The sequence below is a fragment of the Myxine glutinosa genome, chromosome 1 (genome assembly GCF_964187855.1).
Source record: "Myxine glutinosa chromosome 1, kmMyxGlut1.1, whole genome shotgun sequence".
In the NCBI taxonomy this organism is placed as follows: Eukaryota; Metazoa; Chordata; class Myxini; order Myxiniformes; family Myxinidae; genus Myxine; species Myxine glutinosa.
Window position 1 is genome coordinate 77,640,792 of NC_136261.1, and position 22,378 is coordinate 77,663,169.

A 22,378-nucleotide genomic window follows, 5' to 3' on the forward strand; every position below is an offset into this window, starting at 1 on the left:
GACATTCTCCTGAGACTGTTCCTGAAGATTGAGCTGACTATGAAACGCACCGCTGAAGAGGAGGGGTGAGCAAGCGTTTACATATAGATTTTTAAAAAAGGCTGCAATTGAATCATAAACCGTTCATTTAGATATAACCACCAAGCAGGGCAGAATATGACACCAAGAAATAGCTGCTCCCAAGTTGGCAACTCCATAAGATTCTAGAAAATGGAGCACGTTGTGACTGTTCAACTGATTAGACCACCACCGAATGTCCAAATGGTAGTTGTGGACTCAAAGTTCATGTTGTGGCATTCAAATATGTCGGTTTCTCTGCTCCTCCATCAATTGTTGAGAAATCTGCATCACCTTGGAAGCAGCCTCTTCCGAAGCTGCACAAAGGTGCATGACTTATTGAGCATACTAAACATGACGTCATTAGTTATAGAATGTAGAATAGAATTAGAATGTAGAAGAAAGTAGAGGACGGGGGAAGACTGAGAAATACTTGGCTAAAGGTGGTGGAAGAAGAAATGCGGGCAAGGGGGTTAACAAGGAGAGATGCAGAAAATAGGGCAAGATGGAGAAGATTGTCATGGGGCCCGCAAGGCTAACCCCCGCTCTAGCAGAGAAAATGGCCTTAAAATGCATGTTGTTGTATTAGTTATGAAACGTCACAAGGGCATGTCTTGGTTCCGCCACAGGACTCACGGCAACGGATACACTAGATGGCTTGCCTCTGCTTTTGCAGGGGCAGCTGGAATAAGCCATTGCCCCAGGTGCCAGTGATTACCTACTCAATCAAAAGAAACTGGACAAAATAACAAACTGGTCGAACAAGTGGAACATGTCTTTCAATCCTGACAAATCTCACTCTCACTTTGTCTCTCTGGAAAGACCGTCTGGATAACCCTCCCATCTACTTTCTGAACAATCCTCTTGAAGAAGCTCTGTCACTCAAGCTTTTGGGTCTCACTATCTGCCATGATCTTTCCTGGGAAAACCACATTTCCAAGCTGGCCTCCAAAACCAGTCGCCGACTGGGCATCCTCTGTCGTGCAAAGTCCTTTCTGGGCACTTCTGAGCTCCTCGCCACATACAAAGCTTTCATCCGCAGCTCAATGGAATACTGCTCTCCCCTCTGGGCTGGTGCTCCTGCCTCACACCTAGCTCGGCTTCACGCTGTTGAAACCAAAGCTTTCAGAATCATTGGAATCTCCCGCGATGAAGCTGATTCTGAGGGCCTTTCTCTCTCTCACCACAGGCAGGTAGGTGGCCTTTCTGTCTTCTACCAACTCCTCTCCGGCCTTGCTCCCCATGTTCTGTCTGTGGTTTGTCCCCCAAATATTCCTGCAGGACGCACAAGATCTGCCAGCAACCCTCTTCTGGTGAAACTGCCAAAATCAAGACTCTGCTCACCTTCACTCGTTCATTTCGCCCACCTCTGGAACAAACTCCCACACTCTCTTCAATCCCTCTCCTCCTTCTAGGTCTATAAAACAGCTGTTCACCACCATCTCTTATCTTGCCCCATCCAAAACCTTGATCTTTTCTACCCCCATTAAAACACCCCAAATCCACCTCTTTCAATCCCCAACTTCTTTCCTGAAATTCCTATGTGTTCATTTGCTTTATACCGTGTACCTCTCCCTCATCCCCAGCCTTCCCCCTTCCACAGATCTACCGACGTCCTTGTTCTCTACTGTTGTGCTTGTGTGCTTCCCTCTCCCCCCCTCTTGTCTCCAGCTCCCTTCATTGCATGTTTTATGTGTCTGTGCATGTTTTCATGTTCAATGTGTTAGCTCTTACACGAGCCTCGATTCTGTATACAAATAAATAAATAAAACATGCGACCTTTCACGTTCACAAGCTACGATGAACGGGGCAGCCAACTTAAGACCCACTCTGAATGGGCACTCATTACTGTAACCTCCTGCCTGCAAAATACCAATTTTTAAATAATCAACTGAAGAATACAATTTTAGAGTTAAGCAAAGAATAAAACCCAGCCTATACAGCCCATGCAGAGTCAGCACTACTTCTGCACGATCTGGCCACATACCTCGCTCGGCTACAAGGGCATGTCTTGGTTCTGGCAGGACTGGTCAGATACCATTCTCACCCATCAAAGTACAAACTGAACAAAAATGGCAGACAGTGGAACAAGATCACGTGCTGTATTGTTCCTCATTCAACGCAATTTAAAGCATTAGCAGGAAGTACGATCCATTTCTTGCAATCCCACCAACGGTCCATCTGGCAGGAAATGTGCTTTAGCTTCTGGGGTCAAAGGAAGAACGCCTTACTGACAATTTTTATGCTTCAGTGACTCAAATGCCGCCCAAACACTAACCCTGGCGATGACAAAATGTTTCCACAACATTGATATCAGGATAATTTTGCAATCGTGAATTCCCACAGAGCTCATTTTTACAAGTATAAAGACCGACTAAACATTAGAGAAGATATTTGAATAATTTGCTCGATCTGCATTCTCTATATCCAAAAGATTCGTCTGATCTCCATTCGTTATTTACCACCCTATTCCCCCATTAAAACAACTCCAGGACCTTTAACCACACACATTACAGTGGTAAACCACAAATTGACCTCTAAAGGCCAAAAAAAACAAAAAAACACCAGACATGCCATTCAATTATTTAATGCAACAAAAAACAGATACAATGCAACCCAAACATGGGGTTTCATATGTGCTCTGCCAATCGTGGTCATTCCTTTCAGGAAGCTCCAGCCAGCCGATGATCCCAGCATCTTGACTGCTCATCCTTCAATGATGCTTCCTCCACATGTCATGCTCTAAAGGAGAAAAGGAGGATACGGAAAGAGCAAATGAATGAACGAATAAACATACGAATGCCTCGCCAGGAGGCATACGATATGGTTCAACTCCCGTCGACCACAATCTCGTGCTTACTGGTGTTGTCGTAGACAAAATAGTAGCTCGCAACCACATAAGCGGTGAGAATCATCGATATTCCGGGTAGCCCACCACGCCTCACATTAATGTACTTGTTGAAATAACGCTGGTAGCCTGCACAGAGCACAGATGCGTTAGCGTTTACAAGCTGACGTGTTTCCTCTGCCGAGGCGCATGGAGATGCCACAACATGGTCTCAACACAAATTTGGTGGAATGTACACAAGAAAATTTCGTACACACAAGGGAGGAAAGCTTAAAATGAGAAAGTCAAAAGAAAGGGGGAGAACAGAAGGATAGGAAAGGGAGGAGAGTGATTATGGGAAAGGGGTGGGAAATGAGGTTATGGCGGGGATTGGCATAAGAGAGAATGGAGGGGGAATTGCCCCTATTATTGCAGAGGATAAGTTGCTAACACTTTAACAAAGTGAGGAAGAAGATCATTGTGGTTTCAAAATAGGAAAAGTAGATACAAATCATAAATAATTATCGAACCGTGGAGCTGGAAACAGGGCATACCTCGCTGGAATGCACCAAGAACCCCTTTAGGAGAGTAGTTTGCTTTTGCAAACCATTGTGGAAGGTCGCCCAGCTTCACATCAAGGAGACGTTGCTCTGCGAGGACTGGGAATAAACGTCCACATCAATCCAATTGCACTATGATGGCAGAACCAATCACACAAATAAAATCAAAACGCCCCCTTCCTCCATCATAGTCCTTCACGATGATCCTCGTAACCACAAGTTTTCCACCCAGCATGAGCAGAGCGGTTAGGTAGCTCGAAACATTGGGAATTAAGGGGTAGATGGACATTGGCAGGACTGGTAGGTAGTGCTGGACCCAAACTCGAAGAGTTGTACTTCGGAGCCGAGTCCGAGTCAAGCCAGGTTTGGCTGTCAACTCGAATAATAAAATACAGGGTGTCCCCTCTTAACGTCATCCCAGTTAACATTGTTTTGTTATAATGTCTGCACTAATTAGAACCCAAATGTGTGTGAATTTACATTAAATGTGATGCATTTAATGTGGGTGAAGGAACCTAGTCCCCCTCACCCACTATTTACATCATATTTTATGAGATAAATTGATCCATTAAATGTAGTTTCATTTAACGTCGTGTTTTCAAGAACGTAACTACGACGTTAACAGAGGACCAAGTGTACTGCAGAAGTAGAGATTTTTTACGCAACATCAATTTTCATGCATTTATCGCTACAACCGAAAAGCGCAAATTTAACAACACGAGAATATTTGTCTTTTTTAAGAGAGAGATTACAGTACCAGATCGCAGAAAATGCTCGTATTGTACACTTACTTTTACCAGTTGTGCCACAGTGAGTAGCAAGCAACGCGCAGCATTGGTCTAGTACTCTACGCGATTCGCAACTACAGTATTGTACTTGGGCGTGCGCAATTCAAAATGAAATATGCTTCGTTATTTGAAGCCAATTTCAAAAGCAGAAAAACCTCAATGTTTCCCAAGACCTGCAAGCTTGGTTAAAGCAGGGCTTTGATGCACCGTCTCTCCGTGCTGTGAACGAGCAGATATCAAAAGCTGGCACAAGCGAAAGTCCCTTACTAGCTTGTGGAGACAACGATGCTGATGCCGGAGATTGGAATTAGTAAAACAAATATCCAATGCAATGGGAGACCATAAATTTCCGTATCTCTGCATTCAATTAACTACGTGCTTTGCTGTACTTTCCCATTGCGTTTTGTAATTCGTATGTCATCGGTTCCATACAGTGCTTCGTCGATTTCCATGATTTACACCAGGTTTGTAAACTTTGGTTTATAATAAAATGTGTTTTTATTACCTGCGCCACCAAAGGTCGATGGAGGTTATGTTTTCACCCCTGTCTGTTTGTTTGTTTGTCTGTATATGAACAAGATATCTCAAAAAGTTGTGGACGGATTTGGAAGAAATTTGGCAGAGATGTAGCGTATGTGACAAGGACGAAATTATTAGATTTGGGGGTAGGGGGGTGGGGGTGGCTTTGACAGGCCCCTCCATTTTGGGGGGGGGGGGGAAGGAGGAAAAATTAACCCGTACAAAGAGTGCTTCATAACCTCAGTGGTGCACAGGTAAACAAGAAAGAGCAATCAGAGATTGCAAACCCTCACCAGGATGTATTTTCAGTGGTTTTTAAGGCTTTTGTGTTAAAACAAATATGGCGGCCGAAACACATGACCAATGACGTCATCATTATTTTTTTTCTAAACCAATTTATTCCGAGATTATGATCAAGAAATTTCATCTTGATGGGATGAAGTTTTGTACTTGTCGAATTATGACATTATAATGGAGGCACCTGACATCATTAACATATTTTATTCCCCATGGAGTTCTTTACAATGAGCCATTTGTCAATTTTTTCTTTTCAGCACTTTTGGAGATATAGAGGTGCAAACGTTTTCGGTTTTTACAAGATGGCGGCAAAACCACGTGACCTATGACGTCATAATTGTCATTAAAAACATTATACAGGTGGAGTTGCACCTATGGTGAAAATTTCCTGTCAATCGGACCAACGGTTGCAGAGAAAATCATATTTATTCTGTGCGGACAAACAGACGGACTAAAATGCAATACCCTCTCCTCTGGCCATGGTAAAAAGGAAGTTGTAATACCCTCTGCCACTATCACCAGGTGGCGCTACACAGTACACATTTAAATAGAGGATTTACGCCCCTTTGCCAGCCCCCCACTACCCCGCATGAGGCTGCGGTCACATAGCCTATGTTACCCCCCAGACGAAGTTGTATTTATATTTGTACCCCGAGTAAAGTATAAAAGCGTTTATAGCTGGAGTACCCGGCGTTGCTCAAGCGACAAAGAAACATTAACATATTTGAAATGAGGGCAAATATAATGGAACAGCAATTACATCCAAATCAGAATCAAATGTCAAATCATCATTTTACCTTTTCGTTGAATATATGCATATTAATATCCATTTAGAATGGAGTAAACCATCAAGAAGATTGATGTTTAAAGCTGCAGCAAAAAGTAACCCGAGTCATCGCGGCCATTATGGACCAAATGTCCTAATATCCTTGCTTGAGGTCAGTATCTTGATTTTCAAATGTACAAACACATGCACAAAGAGAATTGCCTTGCAGTGGTGTTGTGTGCGTGTGTGTGTGTGTGTTGTTATGCTCATGACCTCTAACCCTGGGTACCCCCGGTATATGTGCAAAATTTGGGGGAGATTGCTCAAAGGGTATATATAATCAAAGAGGAGGCTTCACACTCACACCTCACTTGTATACATGCATCTATATAATAATACCGTAAGGACTCGATTTTGTTATCCCTTTTACGCCGCACCCAGTGACCCGATGCCCACGGCACTAATGGATTTACGATCTACGAACCGCGCTCTTTGTTTATCACGTACAGACATACTCGAAAAATCTGAATTAGCCGACGTTGGGGCCCAAAAGCATCCGATTAACTGCCGATACGACGCCATCTTACGACGCCATCGTATTGGCGTCTGCTGGGCGAAGGTGAAGCAAGCTGTCCGCTGATTGGACAGGCGAAGGCGAAAGCAAGCCGTCCACTGAGTGGACAATCCAGAGCATGCATTTGTGCCGGTGTCGGCGATCGTTGTTCATATATGCACTCTTCATTCTCATCTTTCTTCCTAACTCTTAAATACTCGGACAAGCAAATCCCCTATGCCATCCATAATGGTACACTCTACCCATACACCACATCCTCCCTTCCGTGGATGTTCCACGGGTTTCGGCTAGTTACCTTCGCAAAAGCGGAAGGTTATGTTTTGATCGCTGTGTATTTATTTGTATGTCTGTGTGTGTGTGTGTGTGTATGTTATTCGCATAACTCAAAAAGTATTCAACCGAATTGCATGAAATTTGGTGGGATGATTGGTTATTATACGGGACACATTTGATTAGATTTTGGGAGCAATCGGGTCAAAGGTCAGGGGGGTCACGACCTTGCAAAATGTGCGTTTTTTGTCATAACTCGGTCAATTCTTATCCGATTTGCATGAAATCAGCACCAAACTGTTCACTGTTCTGTTCCCTACACTCCCATGCCAAGTACAGAACAGTAGCTGCGGCGAAGGTATGCGCTCTACCGAGTGCCCGTTCTAGTTAATAATATTTTAAGTAATTTGGTGGTCAGGCGGGTCTTACATCGAATTGTCATTTCCCATCCGTAGATTTTTTAACCCCCTTAACTCGACAATCCAAGTCCAACAGGTTTGTTTCCCTTTCCAGTTCTCCCTTTCCTGCCCGTTTATTCCCTTGCTTGCGTCCATAGGTGGCTTCTATGAGCCTCGACCTTGTACAAAAATAAATAAATATATAATTTGACCCAAAACAAAAGGAAATGCTTTCGCCTGCATTACATGTCAACTCATTGTTACGTTTGATCTCAATTAGAGGTCACATGAAATATTATAGGTCACGTGAGAGAGAAAAAATGAGAAAAGCACACACATGAGATGCTTGTAACTAACTCAACTTATGATCTACAAAATGTGGGGTCTGAGGAGACGGTGCAGAGAGAGGAAGTTCGGAATGTCTCGTGAAGAATACACAACACAAGTCAAGGTCGTTTTCAATCATCCGTTCACTGACTGGGCCTGATCATGACATTGTTTCTTGGTCATCCTAATCCGCAATTATTCCGCAAACACAAAAAAGAAGAGCCAACGACAGAACATGAAAACACAAAAACGTCTTTCCCACTACACATGAATTGAGCCACGAAAAGCCTTACCTGACTTGTTCGCCATTTTAACAATAACGTGCGAATGCAACTTGCAACGGCTCCCGAGTCCCGGAACAGTTTTTATTTTGCGTATTACTTTTTGGGTTTGATTACATTCAACAGATTTGAGGATATACATATCGTATGGTTGTGATTTTTTTTTTAAATGAGTAATTATTTTAAGCGTTAAATATGTGAAAAGCTAGCTTCACTAAACAGTAGCTTGACTATACACCGTCCAATGTTTTCAGTCAGGATAAATGAAACAAGCATCACTAAAGAGTATCTTGACTATAAACCTCTTTTGTGTTTTCTGCCACATAAAGTGTAACGAATAACATTTGTTTGATAGAAAAACAAAAATATTGCAACAAAATACCCAACGCAATTATACGATGGGTGTGTCCATTGCCAATCAGCTTGGTGCATAGCGCTTGCTAAGCAGCTAAAACAATCAAGCAAGCACTCCAACGAAACGGTTAATAAGGAACGGCTGGCTTGACAAGCGATAGCAAGCACACTCATAATGGCACACTCCCCTGAGTCCTGCAACTTATCAATTACCGTACTGACGAAGTGACAGGCGAGTGGCGTATATAGAGCTGTGTAGCTCTGAAAACGCCATTTAAACAAAATAAAAAGAGGGAAACCTGAAAGTGAAGAAGAAAACCCAAATGGTGTTGGGGCCTCTTGCCAAGCCAGCCGTTCCGTATTAACCGCTTTCCAAGCCGCTCGGCTATGCACATGTTTCTGCACTTGTGCACGGAGCGTTCTGGGGTGGATTTATGTCAGACACGTATTGGGTCCACAAATGTTCTGCGCCAGGTGATCATAAACATGTGGTGGTGCGACAATCTGGGTGGGGAGGTCGACGGTCAACTCTGGCCACGTCAAACCAAAGACTTACAAATGTACTGAAGTAGGGGAAATATACAACGCCTTCAGAAAGTTTTCACACCCCTGGACTTTTTTCACAATTTGCGATGTTACAGCCTGAAATTCAAATAGATTAAATTGAAATTTCTATTGCCATTGATCTACACATAATATGCCATAATGTCAAAGTGCAATTTCTTTCTTTAGAATTGTTTTTACAAAAACAATTAAAAATGAAAAGCTGAAATGTCTTGAGTCAATAAGTATTCAACCCCTTTGCTACGACACTCCAAATTGAGCTCAGGTGCCTCCAATTTCCTTTGATAATCCGTGAGATGTCTCTACAAATTGACTGGATTCCACCTGTGGCCAATTCAATTGATTGGACATTTCGAAAGACACACCTTTCTATATAAGGTCCCACAGTTGACAGTGCATGTCAGATCAGAAAATCTACCAGGAAGTCCATACAATTCCGAGATATAATTGCGAGGAGGCATAGATCTGGGGAAGGGCATAAAAGTTCCTTGGCTGAGATGGGAGAATCTGCCAGGAGGACAACAGTCTCTGCAGCACTTCCCAAATCCAGGCTTTATGGAAGAATGGCCAGACGGAAGCCTCCTGAGAAAAAGGCACATGACAGCACACCTGGAGTTTGCAAAATACATGTGAAAGACTCAGCGCATGAGACTCAAAATCTGAGCACATTAAAGGGGGTGTTGATCCCCCAAAAATTGCTTTCTTCTCTGAAACTACACACACACAATTTCAATGAAACTTGATCACAACCTTCACCGCCCATGATGTACCAAAGTTTGTTCACGGCATTAAAAAATATCAGGGTCTGAGGGCTCTGTGGGGGGTTTGAGTGACTGTTGCTCCTGATCCAGGTGAGCTTCAGGACCCACGGTCCAATTTTTTTTATTATTTTGTAAAAAAAATTAAAACAAAAAAATCCACTTTGACATTCTGCAGTATTATGTGTAGATCAGTGACAAAAAAAAAAATCTAAATTTAATCCATTTTCAATTCAGGCTGTAACTCAACAAAATGTGAAAAAGTCAAGGGGTGTGAATACTTTCTGAAGACACTGTACACATTGGTTGTCACTCACTACCCTCTTCTGTACATTTGTGATCTCATTTGTATGACTTCCCCATGATAATGTCGGCTATACAGTGGCGTCACTGGGGTTGGTGTCACCCAGTGCGGTAACTCATGGTGTCACCCCCCCCACCCCCCCATTAGTCAGGTTCACGATGTTAACAAATATAATTTCGTTCAAAATTTTGGGAGATTAGCAAACCTATACATTTTCGGAATCATCAGAACACGGAGAATCCGAAAATCAATGTTGGCATTTGCACAGACACAGATTTTCAAAATGGCCGCCATAAAATACATATTTTGCGCTATCTCGGCTTCAAGACAACCTAGAAACTTAATTAAATATGCCAATCCTATGTTTTCTGGGTCAAGGAATCCAATAAAGGCCTCAAAATAGTGCTCAGGATTATAGAAAAGCAACAAACAAAGGTAATTGAAACCATTGTCTTTATATTTGTGATATACCGTATTACATAATACATGACATTGCAAGTCCTTTGAAGTTATAGGTATGGGTTTATAAAGCAAGAAAGCAGCCTTGTTAGTATCAGATTGAACTATAAGTCCTATACACAGGACCTACTAGGTCTACACCGTTCAGGAATATGCTTTTACAGATCTTCATCACTGTCCTGAGTGTCATTTTCGCAAAGGTGTCTACGCAAATGCCAATGTCCACTCTTCTTCTGACCAATACTTCCACCACTTCTCCTGATCTCCCTGTCATTGTCCCTACATTCCATGTCCCAAATCTCAGAAACCGATCTCCACGTCGGGCATCAGACGCTTCGTCGTCATACATGGAATGATTTCCACCCTCGCTTCGATCGGGTTCCCCACCTTAAGTTTTGACGAGAGGGAGTGGGGTCCCCCACGGGGTACTTCGGGCTGTGCCCTGCCCATATGTAGTTGTAATTGTCATGGTTCTCTTTTTGAGGCAATGTTTTTATGGCCGGATGCCCTTCCTGATGCCAACCCTTTTAGTCGCCTCTTACGACACGCAGGGATATGGTGTACCTATTCTAAACCAGGGTACACACCGGTACACCAATGTCATCTAAGCTAGGCTAATATCCATAATGATCTTTCAAATATGAATTATTACTACTTTCTCAAAGACAAATGTGTCAAATGTTACATGATTATCCATTCCGTGGCATGAACATGAATAAACTATTAAAATGTAATTTTGTTAAACTTTTCATCTGTTGTCCACCGAGAGGTCAAATTTGACCTTGACCTGAAATGACCGTCAGCACCTGAACTTGACCTTGAATTGAAAAAATAACAGAATAAATAGATTCTACACACCCCAAAACCCCTTAAAATAGGTATTTCATATCATTATTGGGCAAGTGGTTTGAAAGTTAGATTTTCAAAATGGCGTCCGGCGGCAATATTGGATTTATGCAAATTACCAGAGTTTCCCAAACTTGCAATTTGGGCAACCAAGCTGAATTTGTTCTAGGACCCCATGTGAGTACAAATCAACAAAAAAAGTTCATAGGAAAGAACATTTCTAGGTTCAGGAAATATCAAATCGACTTGATGGGACACCAGTCCAGGTGTTTGATGGCTGTTTGAAGACCATGCCTGTACGCCTGAGTGAAATGCTAGACTAGTCGATGCTGAGGAGGCTCTCTGAGAATGGCCAGAGAGATGTTCACTTTCACAAACAAATGATCAGATGAACCGATTGGTGCAGAAGAAGAACAGCAGACATTTGCAGGGAAGTTAGTCATAACCCAGTCCAGAAGAGATGATGTACCATTGACTGAGATCTGGGTCAGGAAATTGACAGATTGTGTCAGTCCCAATGAGTCACAGAAGTCCTTTGCTGAGGTGCCATGACTGCAGCGAGAAGTATCCACCCCCAGCCAGCTGGCATGGTGACAGTAGAAGTCACCACATATGAGGAAGAGAGAGTTGGGATGAGTGGATAGAAGTTGGTCCATGTTGTCAGACAGCGAGATGTAAACCTTGAATCTTGATAAAGATAGAAACCCCACCACCCGGGCAAGGCTCAGGTCTATCATACCGGAGGAGGGAGTAACCAGGAAGAGATATTAAGGAATCAGAGACATATTGAAGGAGGAAAGTTTCTGTTAAGCAGATTAAGTCTGGTTTGTCTGAAGCAACTTGTATGGAGAGATCAGTCAAGTTTGAGCAAAGGCCCCAGATGTTTGAGGTCCATACCGTTAAGGAAGAGGAAGGGGTAGCATCGGATATAGGACAGGGGAGGGGTAGGGTAAAATGAGTAAGAGGAGGAGGAAGGGAGAGCTGTTGATAGTGTGATGGAGATTTCAGAAGAGCTAGGAGAAAGGGAACGATGAGGAGGGACAAAAGGTTTGATGGTGATTGAAAGAGGCACAGTGAGGTGTTGTTTGAGGTGGGGGCTCTATTCATCATCATTCACACCTCTTGATGCCAAAATCTATTCACTTCATCTTTGCATCATAATATATACTTATACCAAGTTTGGTCAAAATCCCATCACTGGCTCACAAGTTAGCGAAGTAACATAACGTCACCGTGATAACAAAAGTGCCCAAGTCATTTTTTGGCCATTTTGAGATTTTCTGCCTCACTCACTTGTTTTATCATTTGTGACACCTGTAAAAATGCCCAAGTCATTGTTAAGTTCCTGAACCACTTTATGTTAATCTGCCTAAGTTCACGGTGTGATTTATTGCACTTCAATTGCATATTTCAATTGCAGCAGTTTTTTGCCTTTTTCTCGAAACTGCAAAAAATAGGCACTTTTGTTGAGGGTGACGATAATTTTTACTTAACATGACCTTTGACCTCTTGACCCCAAAATTGAATCAGTGCATCTTTACATCATTATACATACCTGTACCACGTTTGGCATAGATCCCTTCAGCCGTTCTCAAGTTACCCGAGTAACGAAAACCTTTCACGGATGGCCGGACGGACGACCCAAAAACACAATGCCTCTGGTGACTTCGTCGGCAGAGGCATAACAAAAAGTTAAAATGAAAGCAAGTCGAAGTTGTATCGAGTTTTCCACTTGATCTTGAACTGCAGATTCTGGATGCATTTTCCACTGGCAGCAATCGCACTGCTGGCAACAAAACTACCACAGCTACTACAACAACAACAACAACAACAGGCATTTTAAGGCCATTTTCCCTGCAGGAGCGGGGGTTAGCCTTGCGGTCCCCATGACAATGTTCTACATTTTGCCCTATTTTCTGCATCTCCCCTTGTTAACCCCCTTACCCACATTTCTTCTTCGACCATGTTTAGCCAAGTCTTTCTCGGTCTTCCCCGTCCTCTACTTCCTTCCACATTCATTTCCATCACTCTTCTCAACCAGTCACTTTCATCCTTCCTCAACACATGACCAAACGATCTCAACCTGTTTCTCTTCACAGCATCCATCACAGGCTCTATTCCCATCATCTTTCGCAATTCATCATTTCATTTGTCTTCCTCTCTCTCAACGATACTCCACACATCCACCGAACCATTCGCATTTCCACCCTTCGTTGCTGCTCGACGTTCATTACCCATGTCTCGCTCCCATAAATCATAACACTTCTCACACATGCAGCATACACCTTTCCCTTCAGCTTCAATGACACTCCCCTCCTCATCAGCACACCACTCAGTTCCTGAAACTTCTTCCATGCACATCTCACTCGAGCAACCGTTGCCGAGTCTGATCCACCTTCTCCATTCAGCATGTCTCCAAGGTAACAAAATGTTTTCACACCTTCCAGCTTCACGCCGTCTCCAAGGTCCAACTCAACATTTCCTCCATCTGCAGCTCCCTCTGTGCACACCTTACACTTGAATGTAGCTGCCACACTGGTTAATGACCCTCTCAAACCACTACATTTTTGATGAACCCACTCAGCACACATTGTACATTGAATGGAGTTCACTCCGACACCCTTCCTGCACACAGCACATGGCCACTTCCCAGTTCTTTCCACCTCACCACTTGCCATCACCTTTGTTTTTCCGATATTCACCTTCAGACCTTTTGTCTCCATACATTCCTTCCACTTGTTCATCTTCTCCTTCAGTCCATCCATACTTTCTGCAATCAACACCAAATCATCTGCATACAACAACTCCCACGGTAAACCCTCCTTTACGTTCTGAGCCAGCACCTCCATCACAGCTACAAATAGTAGTGGACTTAGTACCGACCCCTTGATGCACTCCCACCTTCACCTCAAACTCACCACTGTTCCCGTCCTTCGTCCTTACAGCTGTGCGCGCTCTTTTGTACATTGCCATCACTACTCTGATCAACCATTCTTCCACTCCTAACTTCCTCAATGCCCATGTCACTACTTCACGTGGAACCATATCGAATGCTTTCTCCAGATCAACAAACCCAAGAAACAACTTCTTCCTCTTCTCCATATACTTCTCCTGCAACTGCCTCAAAATAAAAAGCGCGTATGTCGTTCCTCTTCCTGGCATAAATCCAAACTGCATTTTGTCAATCTTCACTTTCTTCCTTATCCTCCTCTCCAACACCCTTTCCAATACCTTCATTCCATGCTCCAATAACTTTATCGCTCGATACGAGCCGCAGTCCAGAGGGTCACCTTTCCCCTTGTATAGAGGGAGAAGGGTACGCAGTTCCCAATCCACTGGAATGCGGCCTTCTTTCACCACCAGATTACAGATCTCTGTCATTCTCTTCACACCCCAACTTCCCGCTGCCTTCAACATATCTCCCACAACTCCCGTCGGCCCTCCCGCTTTTCTACTCTTCATTGCTTTTATCGCTTCCTCAACTTCCTTCTCAGTTATCTTCTCTGCCGGTCCTAAAACTGGGTTACTCTCTATGTTGCCATCCCATTCATTCTCTGCATTCAACAGTATTTCCATATATCTCTTCCATCTTCCTTTAATTCCATCTGGGTCCACAATCATTTGTCCCACTTCATCCTTCAAGCAACTCACCCCCATCACATCACACCTCTCTTTCGCTATCTGCTTTGCAATCCTGAATACCGCTCTCTGACCCTCTTCCGAATCCAAGCGTTCTCCGAACATTTTCCTACATGCCTCCTGTGCCTTTGCTACCTCTTTCTTTGCAGCCTTCTAACTTTCATGCTCTCCCTTTTCTGCCCCCATACCCTTCGCCTTCTGCCACTCCTTGAACTTCTTCATCTTCTCGTCAATAGACTATCTATTGACGACTATCGACGACAATAGACTATCGTCAATAGAATAGATAGACTATCTTTCATTGACATCCAACCAATTTCAAGCTCAACCATATCATCTTCCACCATACGCAGCTCTCTTTTAATGCCTCCCTCACTGTCACCTCTTTCAACCTCCACACCTTCATTCTCGGTTGGTACTTCACCCACCGAGCTCTCCTCACACCTTTCACCCTTATGTCGCAGACAACCAAGTGGTGCTGTGAAACAGCCTCCTACCCCGGGATCACCTTTGTGTCCCGGAGGTGCCTCCTATCTCACCTACGCACGATCAGGTAGTCAACGGTTGTCGTCGACCCACCGGACGTGTATTTAACAAGCTTATTATCCTCTTTCTGTAACTGAGTATTACAAATCAACAAATCAGCTCCATCAGCAAACTCCAAAATCCTTTCACCTTCTCCATTTCTCACACCATATCCGTAACCCCCATGAACATCCTCAAAACTGTCCATACTCCTTCCCACATGTCCATTTAGGTCTCCTCCTACCACAACAACTTCCTCATCTTTCACGTTTTCCATCAGCTTCTCTATCGCACACCAGAACTTGTCCTTCGCTTCATCGCTCCGACCAACCTGCGGAGCATATCCTGAGATGACGTTCACCAAGAGCTTTCCAATCATCATTTTCACCATCATCAACCGATCACTCACTCGTCACACTCACCACACTGTCCACAAACTCCTCAGAAAACAGGACACCAACACCATTCACGCCCTCTGGGCACCCTTGCCACACGAACTTGTATTTCTGCATGTATTTGCAGAAAGTATTTATTTCATGTATTTCTACTTGTATTTCTTGTGCCACAGCTACTGCTGAATTAAAAAGGCTTGAACCTTGAATTTAACTCTTATTGGTGGATCCCATCCTGTGCAATAATCTTCATATTGCAGATGATGCAGGAAGAAAGTTTAACTCAAAACATGACGAGCATTTCCAAATGGCTAAAAATGTATTTTCGATTTGTCATACAAAAATCACAGTGAAACGATGATGTTTCACCGTCAAGAACAGCCACATATCATCACCAAAACTCATTTCCAAATTTGAATGGAATAAAAAATGTACACGTTAACATTTACCGGAAATTGGTTTTCGGGAGGGAGAGGGTGGGTGAAGCCGGGAAACATTCCAACATGAATTACTGCTTGCACAAAGTGCAGTCACAGTTGATTCGAAAACAAAGGAAAGAAAATTAAACATAACCAAATTGCTAGGTCTTGTTCAAATTGTGCTCCAGGCTGTAGGAACGGCTGCCATATCACTTTTATCCAGGTATTATTACCACCCATGGTATTCAGTCGAACACAGCAAAATGTGTGAAAACATGAACTGGGATCAGGAGCAAGAAAGGAATAAAATAGATTTGGATTTCAAATGTCTCTGGTCTTCAGTGGATTGTGCTGTCATTCGGTTGGCTTTTCCGTGGGTTGATTGGCAGCTAATGCTGCAACGGAGTGAGAGAGAAGGAAGGAAAAAAAACATCAAGGAAGTCTTTATGTTAACATGGTACTGCATGTCCCCATTTTGTTTGTCTCATGTGATTGATAAATAATGCAAACATGAGTCAGAATTTGTTCAGAATCTATAATGCCAATGCTCACTTTAGCAGTACATTTTGCCTGTGCTATCAAAAAAGGTTTATCTCGAGAGCCGAGTTGGTACAAGTAGCTGAGAATCGTCATCGGTGCCCACCCACGCAAGTCGCAAGTTATTGTGTTGCGATGCATGCAGCAAACATACGGTCAGTCCGTGCCATGAGCCGAGCAATGAACGTGTTGCTCTTGCTACGACGGAAGTTTTCAAAAGGGTCATCAAGAGGAACGCCGATGCCTTTGTACTGGTTCCAGTGATCTCGTATCTCTCCTCCTTTGATGGGATCTTCTCTACCCTGTTCATTGGCACCAAGACCACCTGCTCCGCTCCAACCTGACGAACAAATGCATCCAACTCGTACTCATCTGCAGCCAGTATGCTCACCAATGGTGCAGAAAATGGCAGAGCAAGGGCTTTTGACACTTAACAGGCTTACCCATCTTCATCAGTAGCTGGTGACCTTTGTTTTCTTCACCAAGACGGTAATCCGCAATTCCGATTGGAGGAGGATGACTGGTGGGATTCAAGGGCAAAAGAGTATTTGAACCAATCCAAGTGTTCTTGCTCTCATTTCACTGTAAAAGGTAAATAAACAACAAGGCAACGATGACAAAAAAATGGGATGCATATCGTAGACTGTACCTCATCGAATCTCTGTGGCGAGGTGAGCGAGATCGAGATCGCCTGCGGTGACGAGGGGAATGTGATCGCGAACGGGAACGGCTGTAACTTCTCCGTCTGCAAAAATAAAAAAAGTTAACACGAGATATATGAACAGGTAAACAAGGGAATCATAAAAATTGCAATTACTGACTAAGTTTACATCAAATTATCTAAACGGGCATATACAGTGGTTCTTGTACAAACTTTGTTTTTCTTGTAAATAGCAAGAGGTGAAAATATCGGTCGGAATTAACAAAATGCAACATACAAAAAGGAAAACGGTTAAATCCCATCTTAAAAGGAAAACCACCTTCGGGACGGAGGTATAATGAACCATTCATGATGGTTAATACTACACTGTGATGATTCATGATGATACTACCTGCGAGGTGAGCGCGAGTTAGAGCGTGAAGATGAGCTCGACGAGGACTCAGAACGAGAAGAGGAGGAGCGTTGGCTGTGCGATCTACTGCGTGACAAAGAATGCCTGCAAACAAGGTGGCAGCAGAAACCTTATAATTATTATTCCTCATGGAAAAACGAAATGTAATAAAAACCACCAGTGTAGACATGGTTTAAAGTGTCAGTTAAAAACAACAACAACAACAACAACAACAATAACAACAATCAAGACCAAGTCAGAATGTGAACTTGCATGTCAAGTTTTCCACACAAGTACAGATGCCTTCATGTAGGAAAGTACCATATTGGTACTCTCTGTACCATATTGCTAACAGCATTGGTGCTGCCGAAGCAGTTTCAAAACAACCCAGCTATTCTTGTTTGCGTACATTTAGTGGGATTTTGCAAGTCAAATTATTAAAGAAGAAACACGAGTAAGCTCACCCTTCGTTGCGACTCTGTTCATCCCTTCGTCTCCTTGCACGCATTTTAGCACGGAAGAACTCGTACAGGCCATTATGTTCCCATCCTTCACTATAGGGATGAAACAAACACACACACATGAACACGAGAAGAAGAGAAGAAGAAGACATAAAAAAAAAACATAGAACGAAATGTGAAGCAAAATGAAGTAGTGACAAGGGAAGACGCTTGCAAGAGTAAAATGAAAGGTTTGTGTAAGGCACTTAATAATGAAACCTGAATGATAGATGAGTGTTAACATGCCAAGAAAACAGGTATGTTACAGAGTAGGTAAAGGATGTGAGTGTGAAGGCAGAGAAGAACAGTCTCTGAAGATTATGGGGAAATAGCGAACAGCTTGAGTGGTTTTAATATGGTATGCGATGGAGGCAGCAGGAACAGGAGGGTGGAATAGTATTAAGGAAAAACAAGGATAACCATGTAAAGCATAAGGAGCCACAAAGGATTATGGGGAATCCTTTGTGGGATGCAAGGAAGTTTGGGAGATAGAACAGATACATAGTCTCGGGAAGTGCAATGGAGAAGCATATGAAGGCGTACATTAAAATAAAGCCGAGTACAAGAAAACATGTTCGACAGCCAGGGAAGAGGTAAGCTGTTGATCCTCAAGTTGAGATTTCCATAAAAAAGGCAATTAAAGTGGAAGATAAGGACAACATTTTGAGTAAAATGTTTCAAGCAGTGCCAATTTATGTTGTGAGAGGTGTGTGACAAAGGAGAGGAAACAAAGATGCAGGATTTGATCACAATTTCGTGCATCGAGATACAAATAAAGCTCGAGCCGAATGCAAAGCACAATTGCGTTAAGGAAGAAGTTGGAAAGCATTCTTCATAGGTAACGGTTACAGCAGAACAGCAAGGCCAAGTACAGCATGGGAAGCAAAGCCTTGGAAAATAATTGTTTTTAGAAGCTGTACTTCATTGTTAAGGAGAGAAAAGACAAGGAATGCAACAAAGATGATTAGAAAAGGAAAGAGGGTAGAGCGGTGAGGATGCGATACCTGTGTAGCTGCCCCCCCTTTGGGGGGTGGCTTTGGGGAGTGATGGAAGGTTGTCGTTAATGTGGAGGGGAGTTGGAGGGAGGAAAGCGACAAGGGTGCAGGAAGCATGGGTTCCATGGGCTGCTTTTCCTTAGATTATTATGCATCAGATTTGGTAACAGTGTGATGGGGATGTGGGGAGTGGCATGTGGACAAGATACCTGTTTCTTGGGCGCTCGTGGGATGCTGGGCTATAAAATGCTCTCACGGCTTCAAGGAGCCTGTCACTGGGTGGCATAGGTGGCGGCAGCCTGATGTCTGTGGGATCAAGAGATCGGTACTCACATTCTTCCAGCTGATTTGAATGAAGAGCAGGGAGTTGGAAGTGAAAAAGGCAAGAGTTAAAAGTTCTCTCTGTGACAATTAAAATGATACTCAATACAGGAATAATTTACTCTCCGGATATTAAGCCAGAAAGCCATTAACAAATGCACACCAAAAAAATCCATTACCATCGTTTATACAGGAATTGGAGTTATAAAGTCTAACAAACACCTTGCTTCAAAAATACGTGTATAACGTTACCTTAACAAGAGGTGCCATGAGTCCAGCAGGCAACTCGTAATATGGCACTGTAGGAAGCAGGCTCGGGTCGTTGGGGTCTACGGTTGGCAGGGGAGCCTTTGGTGACATATTTGGGGGTGGGATAGTTGGAAAGCCTGGTGGAGGTTTGCTGAAGTCAGGTGGTGCCTGGGCATACTCCAATAAGCCTGGCGGTGGAATGCCCAGCTGGAAAGCAGGTGGATGGTTAGGTGCCCCTGGTGGGCACTGTGGGCCAGGAGGACCAATGTCTGTTGACATATAAGAAGGAGGTATATGAAGTTGGAACATGCAGAAATGAGCACACCAAACATTAGCACATGCAACATAGTCTACAAATATGAATACACATGAACTATAGCGTGAACTATATATGAACTATAGTATGGTTAAAAAAACAACTATAGCGTTCCTATGACTATAACTAACTATAGAGTTAACTATCAGGAGTTAACTACAACTAACTATAGAGTTAACTACTACAGAGTATAACTATAACTAACAAAAGAGTTCCGAGCATGAGCATGTTGCCGAGCATGAGCATGTTGCCGAGCACGAGCATGTTGGCGAGCACGTGGCGCCATTTGGTCTGAATCTCGATATTCCCTAATGCTCAGAGAAATTGGAAAATTTGATTGGTCGAGATGGCGTAAAATTTTATCCAAGTACTGGTAAACCGGTTTTTGGAAGTACCAACAAGGTGATTTGTATCCCACAGTGTTCAAGTGTATATATTTCAATTGAAAAAAAAAAAAAAACTTTTTCAGAAGTTTACCACCATTGATGCAGCGTCTTTTACACTACCTTATTTAATATGTTCAATTAGTTATTTTGCCTGTTGTTTGTGTCCTTTATGACGTGCCTAAAAACAGTAAGTAAACAGTAAGTTCCCTAAAAACAGTAATCTGTGTGCTTGCTCGCTTGGTATGAGATTCCATACAAACTGCCAAATCAGAGCCAAAGTATTTGCTAAACTAGTGGTTCGTGTTCCAATTAGTTTTCTGGTGTTCAAATACAAACTTCAATTGAAATTAGGTAGTTTCCGATCATAGACTCAAGTCTGTAGACAGACAGACAAATTGAAACTATTGCTTCACTCCGCCTTGCCCTCGGCACGTGGAGTAAGAATTGTTATAGCTATTGTGATGCAAAGGTTTTAAGTTATTTGGAAACTAAAAACTTAAAAAATAAACACCCATTGCGAGGTGAAGCAAACACACGTGGAGGCATTGGGGGTGGCCTGCCGTGAAGGAACCCCGGAAGAGGAGGTTGATTGAACCCGCCAGGACCAGGTAGTGGTGGCAATTGGTTGTAGTTTCCAACAGGTGGTGGTGGGGGTGGCGGTGGAGGTGGAGGCTGACCGAAAGTTGCAGGGTTCGTTGCCCAAGGTGGTGGTGGTTGTTGGGGATTGAATGGACCCTGTAGACACACCCAAAGAACATGCAATGAACAATTCTTTAATTTCTAAGTCAATGTTTCGGAGGTGAGACCAGAATAACATTCGCAGCTTAGATAAGCGATTGTACAAATACCCTTCCCACAGTGTTACAACAGCTACTAAACTTTGACAGTTTGTTAGGCATACAAGCATTGCCTCCTTTGCTTTGAATAAGCAATGCTTTGTGGGTAGTTTTTGTAAAGAACAGCAAAACCTGCATGCACACTGCTTTTGTAAATGAACAGAGGAAAAATAAGTAAATAAAGGACAAATAAACAGTGTATGAGATTCAATTCCAGAATCTTTGCATTCTGAGTCATGTGTTCATGTGGGAATGCCAATAAAGCCAACATAAATGACTTCATCTCAGCTTATGGAAGAGCAAGGAGACAGAGGGCAATGGAGCAAAAATGAACCCGAGCAATAAAGAACGAGACATTTGACGTTGTGAGTAATTTGACGTTGTGAGGTCGACCGACATGCCTCCCCCAAAATCAGGTCTTTGCTTACTCCAACTTTGACCTGAAACTTCAAGACCATTTGACCTTAATATCTATGCTGTACATATGTATTATGGTACATGTACTTAGTTTAGTTCAAATTCCATAGCTAATGGTATCACATTAACACGAGTTTTAATGTGACCTCTGAACCTTGACATTTTCGTAACAAGTAATCTATCACGGATGGACGCACTGACGGAGGTTTATAATACTTGCACCAACTTTGATTTAAATCCTTCAGCTGTTCTCAGGTATCACATTTTTAACTGACATGAACTCTGACCCTTGACCTCTTGATGCCAAAATCGAATGGGTTCATTTTTGCATAATAATATATACAGGGTGTCTCAAAATACATGGAACCCATGTCACTGCTAATAATTCTGCCAATATTAATGTTCTTGTTCTTTTTTTTCAGATTTGAAGAGAGGAGACCATAACAACTAATAATTATCAATCAAAATGCCTTGGACAAAGGAGGAAAAAATATTTTGCGTCACTACTTATTTGGAGACGAAATCATTCAAAACGGTGCAAGCAAAATTTGGCAGGAAGTTCAACTTCAACAACTATCCCCAGAAAAACCAAATTTATCGTTGGGTACACAAATTTCAAGCCACTGGATCAGTAAACAACCTCAACAAGAAGGCAGAAACACCCAGTTCTGGCAGGAAGCTGACTGCAAGATCTCCTGACAATGTGAATGCGGTGAGACATTCTGTCGGAAGGAGCCCGAAAAAGTCCATCCGAAGACGTAGCCAAGAGCTGGGTCTTTCACGTGCGTCAGTGCAAAGAATCTTGATCAAGGATCTTCAGCTGTACCCATACAAGATCCAGATCA

At 42.9% G+C, this 22,378-nt stretch overlaps 2 protein-coding genes across 25 annotated transcripts in view; both read right to left on the reverse strand.

Moving 5' to 3' along the window:
- Positions 1-2,628: 2,628 nt before the first annotated feature.
- ATP5MF (ATP synthase membrane subunit f) lies at positions 2,629-7,744 on the reverse strand. The gene is made up of 4 exons (XM_068113809.2): positions 7,677-7,744; positions 3,439-3,543; positions 2,918-3,034; positions 2,629-2,799 (listed from the first exon to the last, which is right to left on the reverse strand). Exons 1-4 carry the CDS (start codon positions 7,690-7,692, stop codon positions 2,771-2,773), a joined length of 267 nt encoding a protein of 88 aa, XP_067969910.2. The 5' UTR covers positions 7,693-7,744; the 3' UTR covers positions 2,629-2,770.
- An 8,061-nt stretch (positions 7,745-15,805) lies between these two features.
- The window catches only part of CHERP (calcium homeostasis endoplasmic reticulum protein), a 66,108-nt gene continuing 59,535 nt past the window's right edge, over positions 15,806-22,378 (reverse strand). For 13 of the 24 annotated variants that reach the window (XM_078773702.1, XM_078773679.1, XM_078773697.1 and 10 more), the window contains 9 exons: positions 20,817-21,015; positions 19,582-19,847; positions 19,218-19,351; positions 17,978-18,067; positions 17,514-17,618; positions 17,111-17,206; positions 16,905-16,981; positions 16,616-16,801; positions 15,806-16,319 (listed from right to left, as the gene is read on the reverse strand). In XM_078773702.1, coding sequence (XP_078629828.1) covers positions 16,279-16,319; positions 16,616-16,801; positions 16,905-16,981; positions 17,111-17,206; positions 17,514-17,618; positions 17,978-18,067; positions 19,218-19,351; positions 19,582-19,847; positions 20,817-21,015 — 1,194 coding nt within the window. In that variant the 3' untranslated portion in view covers positions 15,806-16,278. Of the gene's footprint in view, positions 16,320-16,615; positions 16,802-16,904; positions 16,982-17,110; positions 17,207-17,513; positions 17,619-17,977; positions 18,068-19,017; positions 19,048-19,217; positions 19,352-19,581; positions 19,848-20,816; positions 21,016-22,378 lie in introns of all 24 variants that reach the window. The other 11 variants (XM_078773646.1, XM_078773638.1, XM_078773613.1 and 8 more) reach the window with 1 other exon arrangement.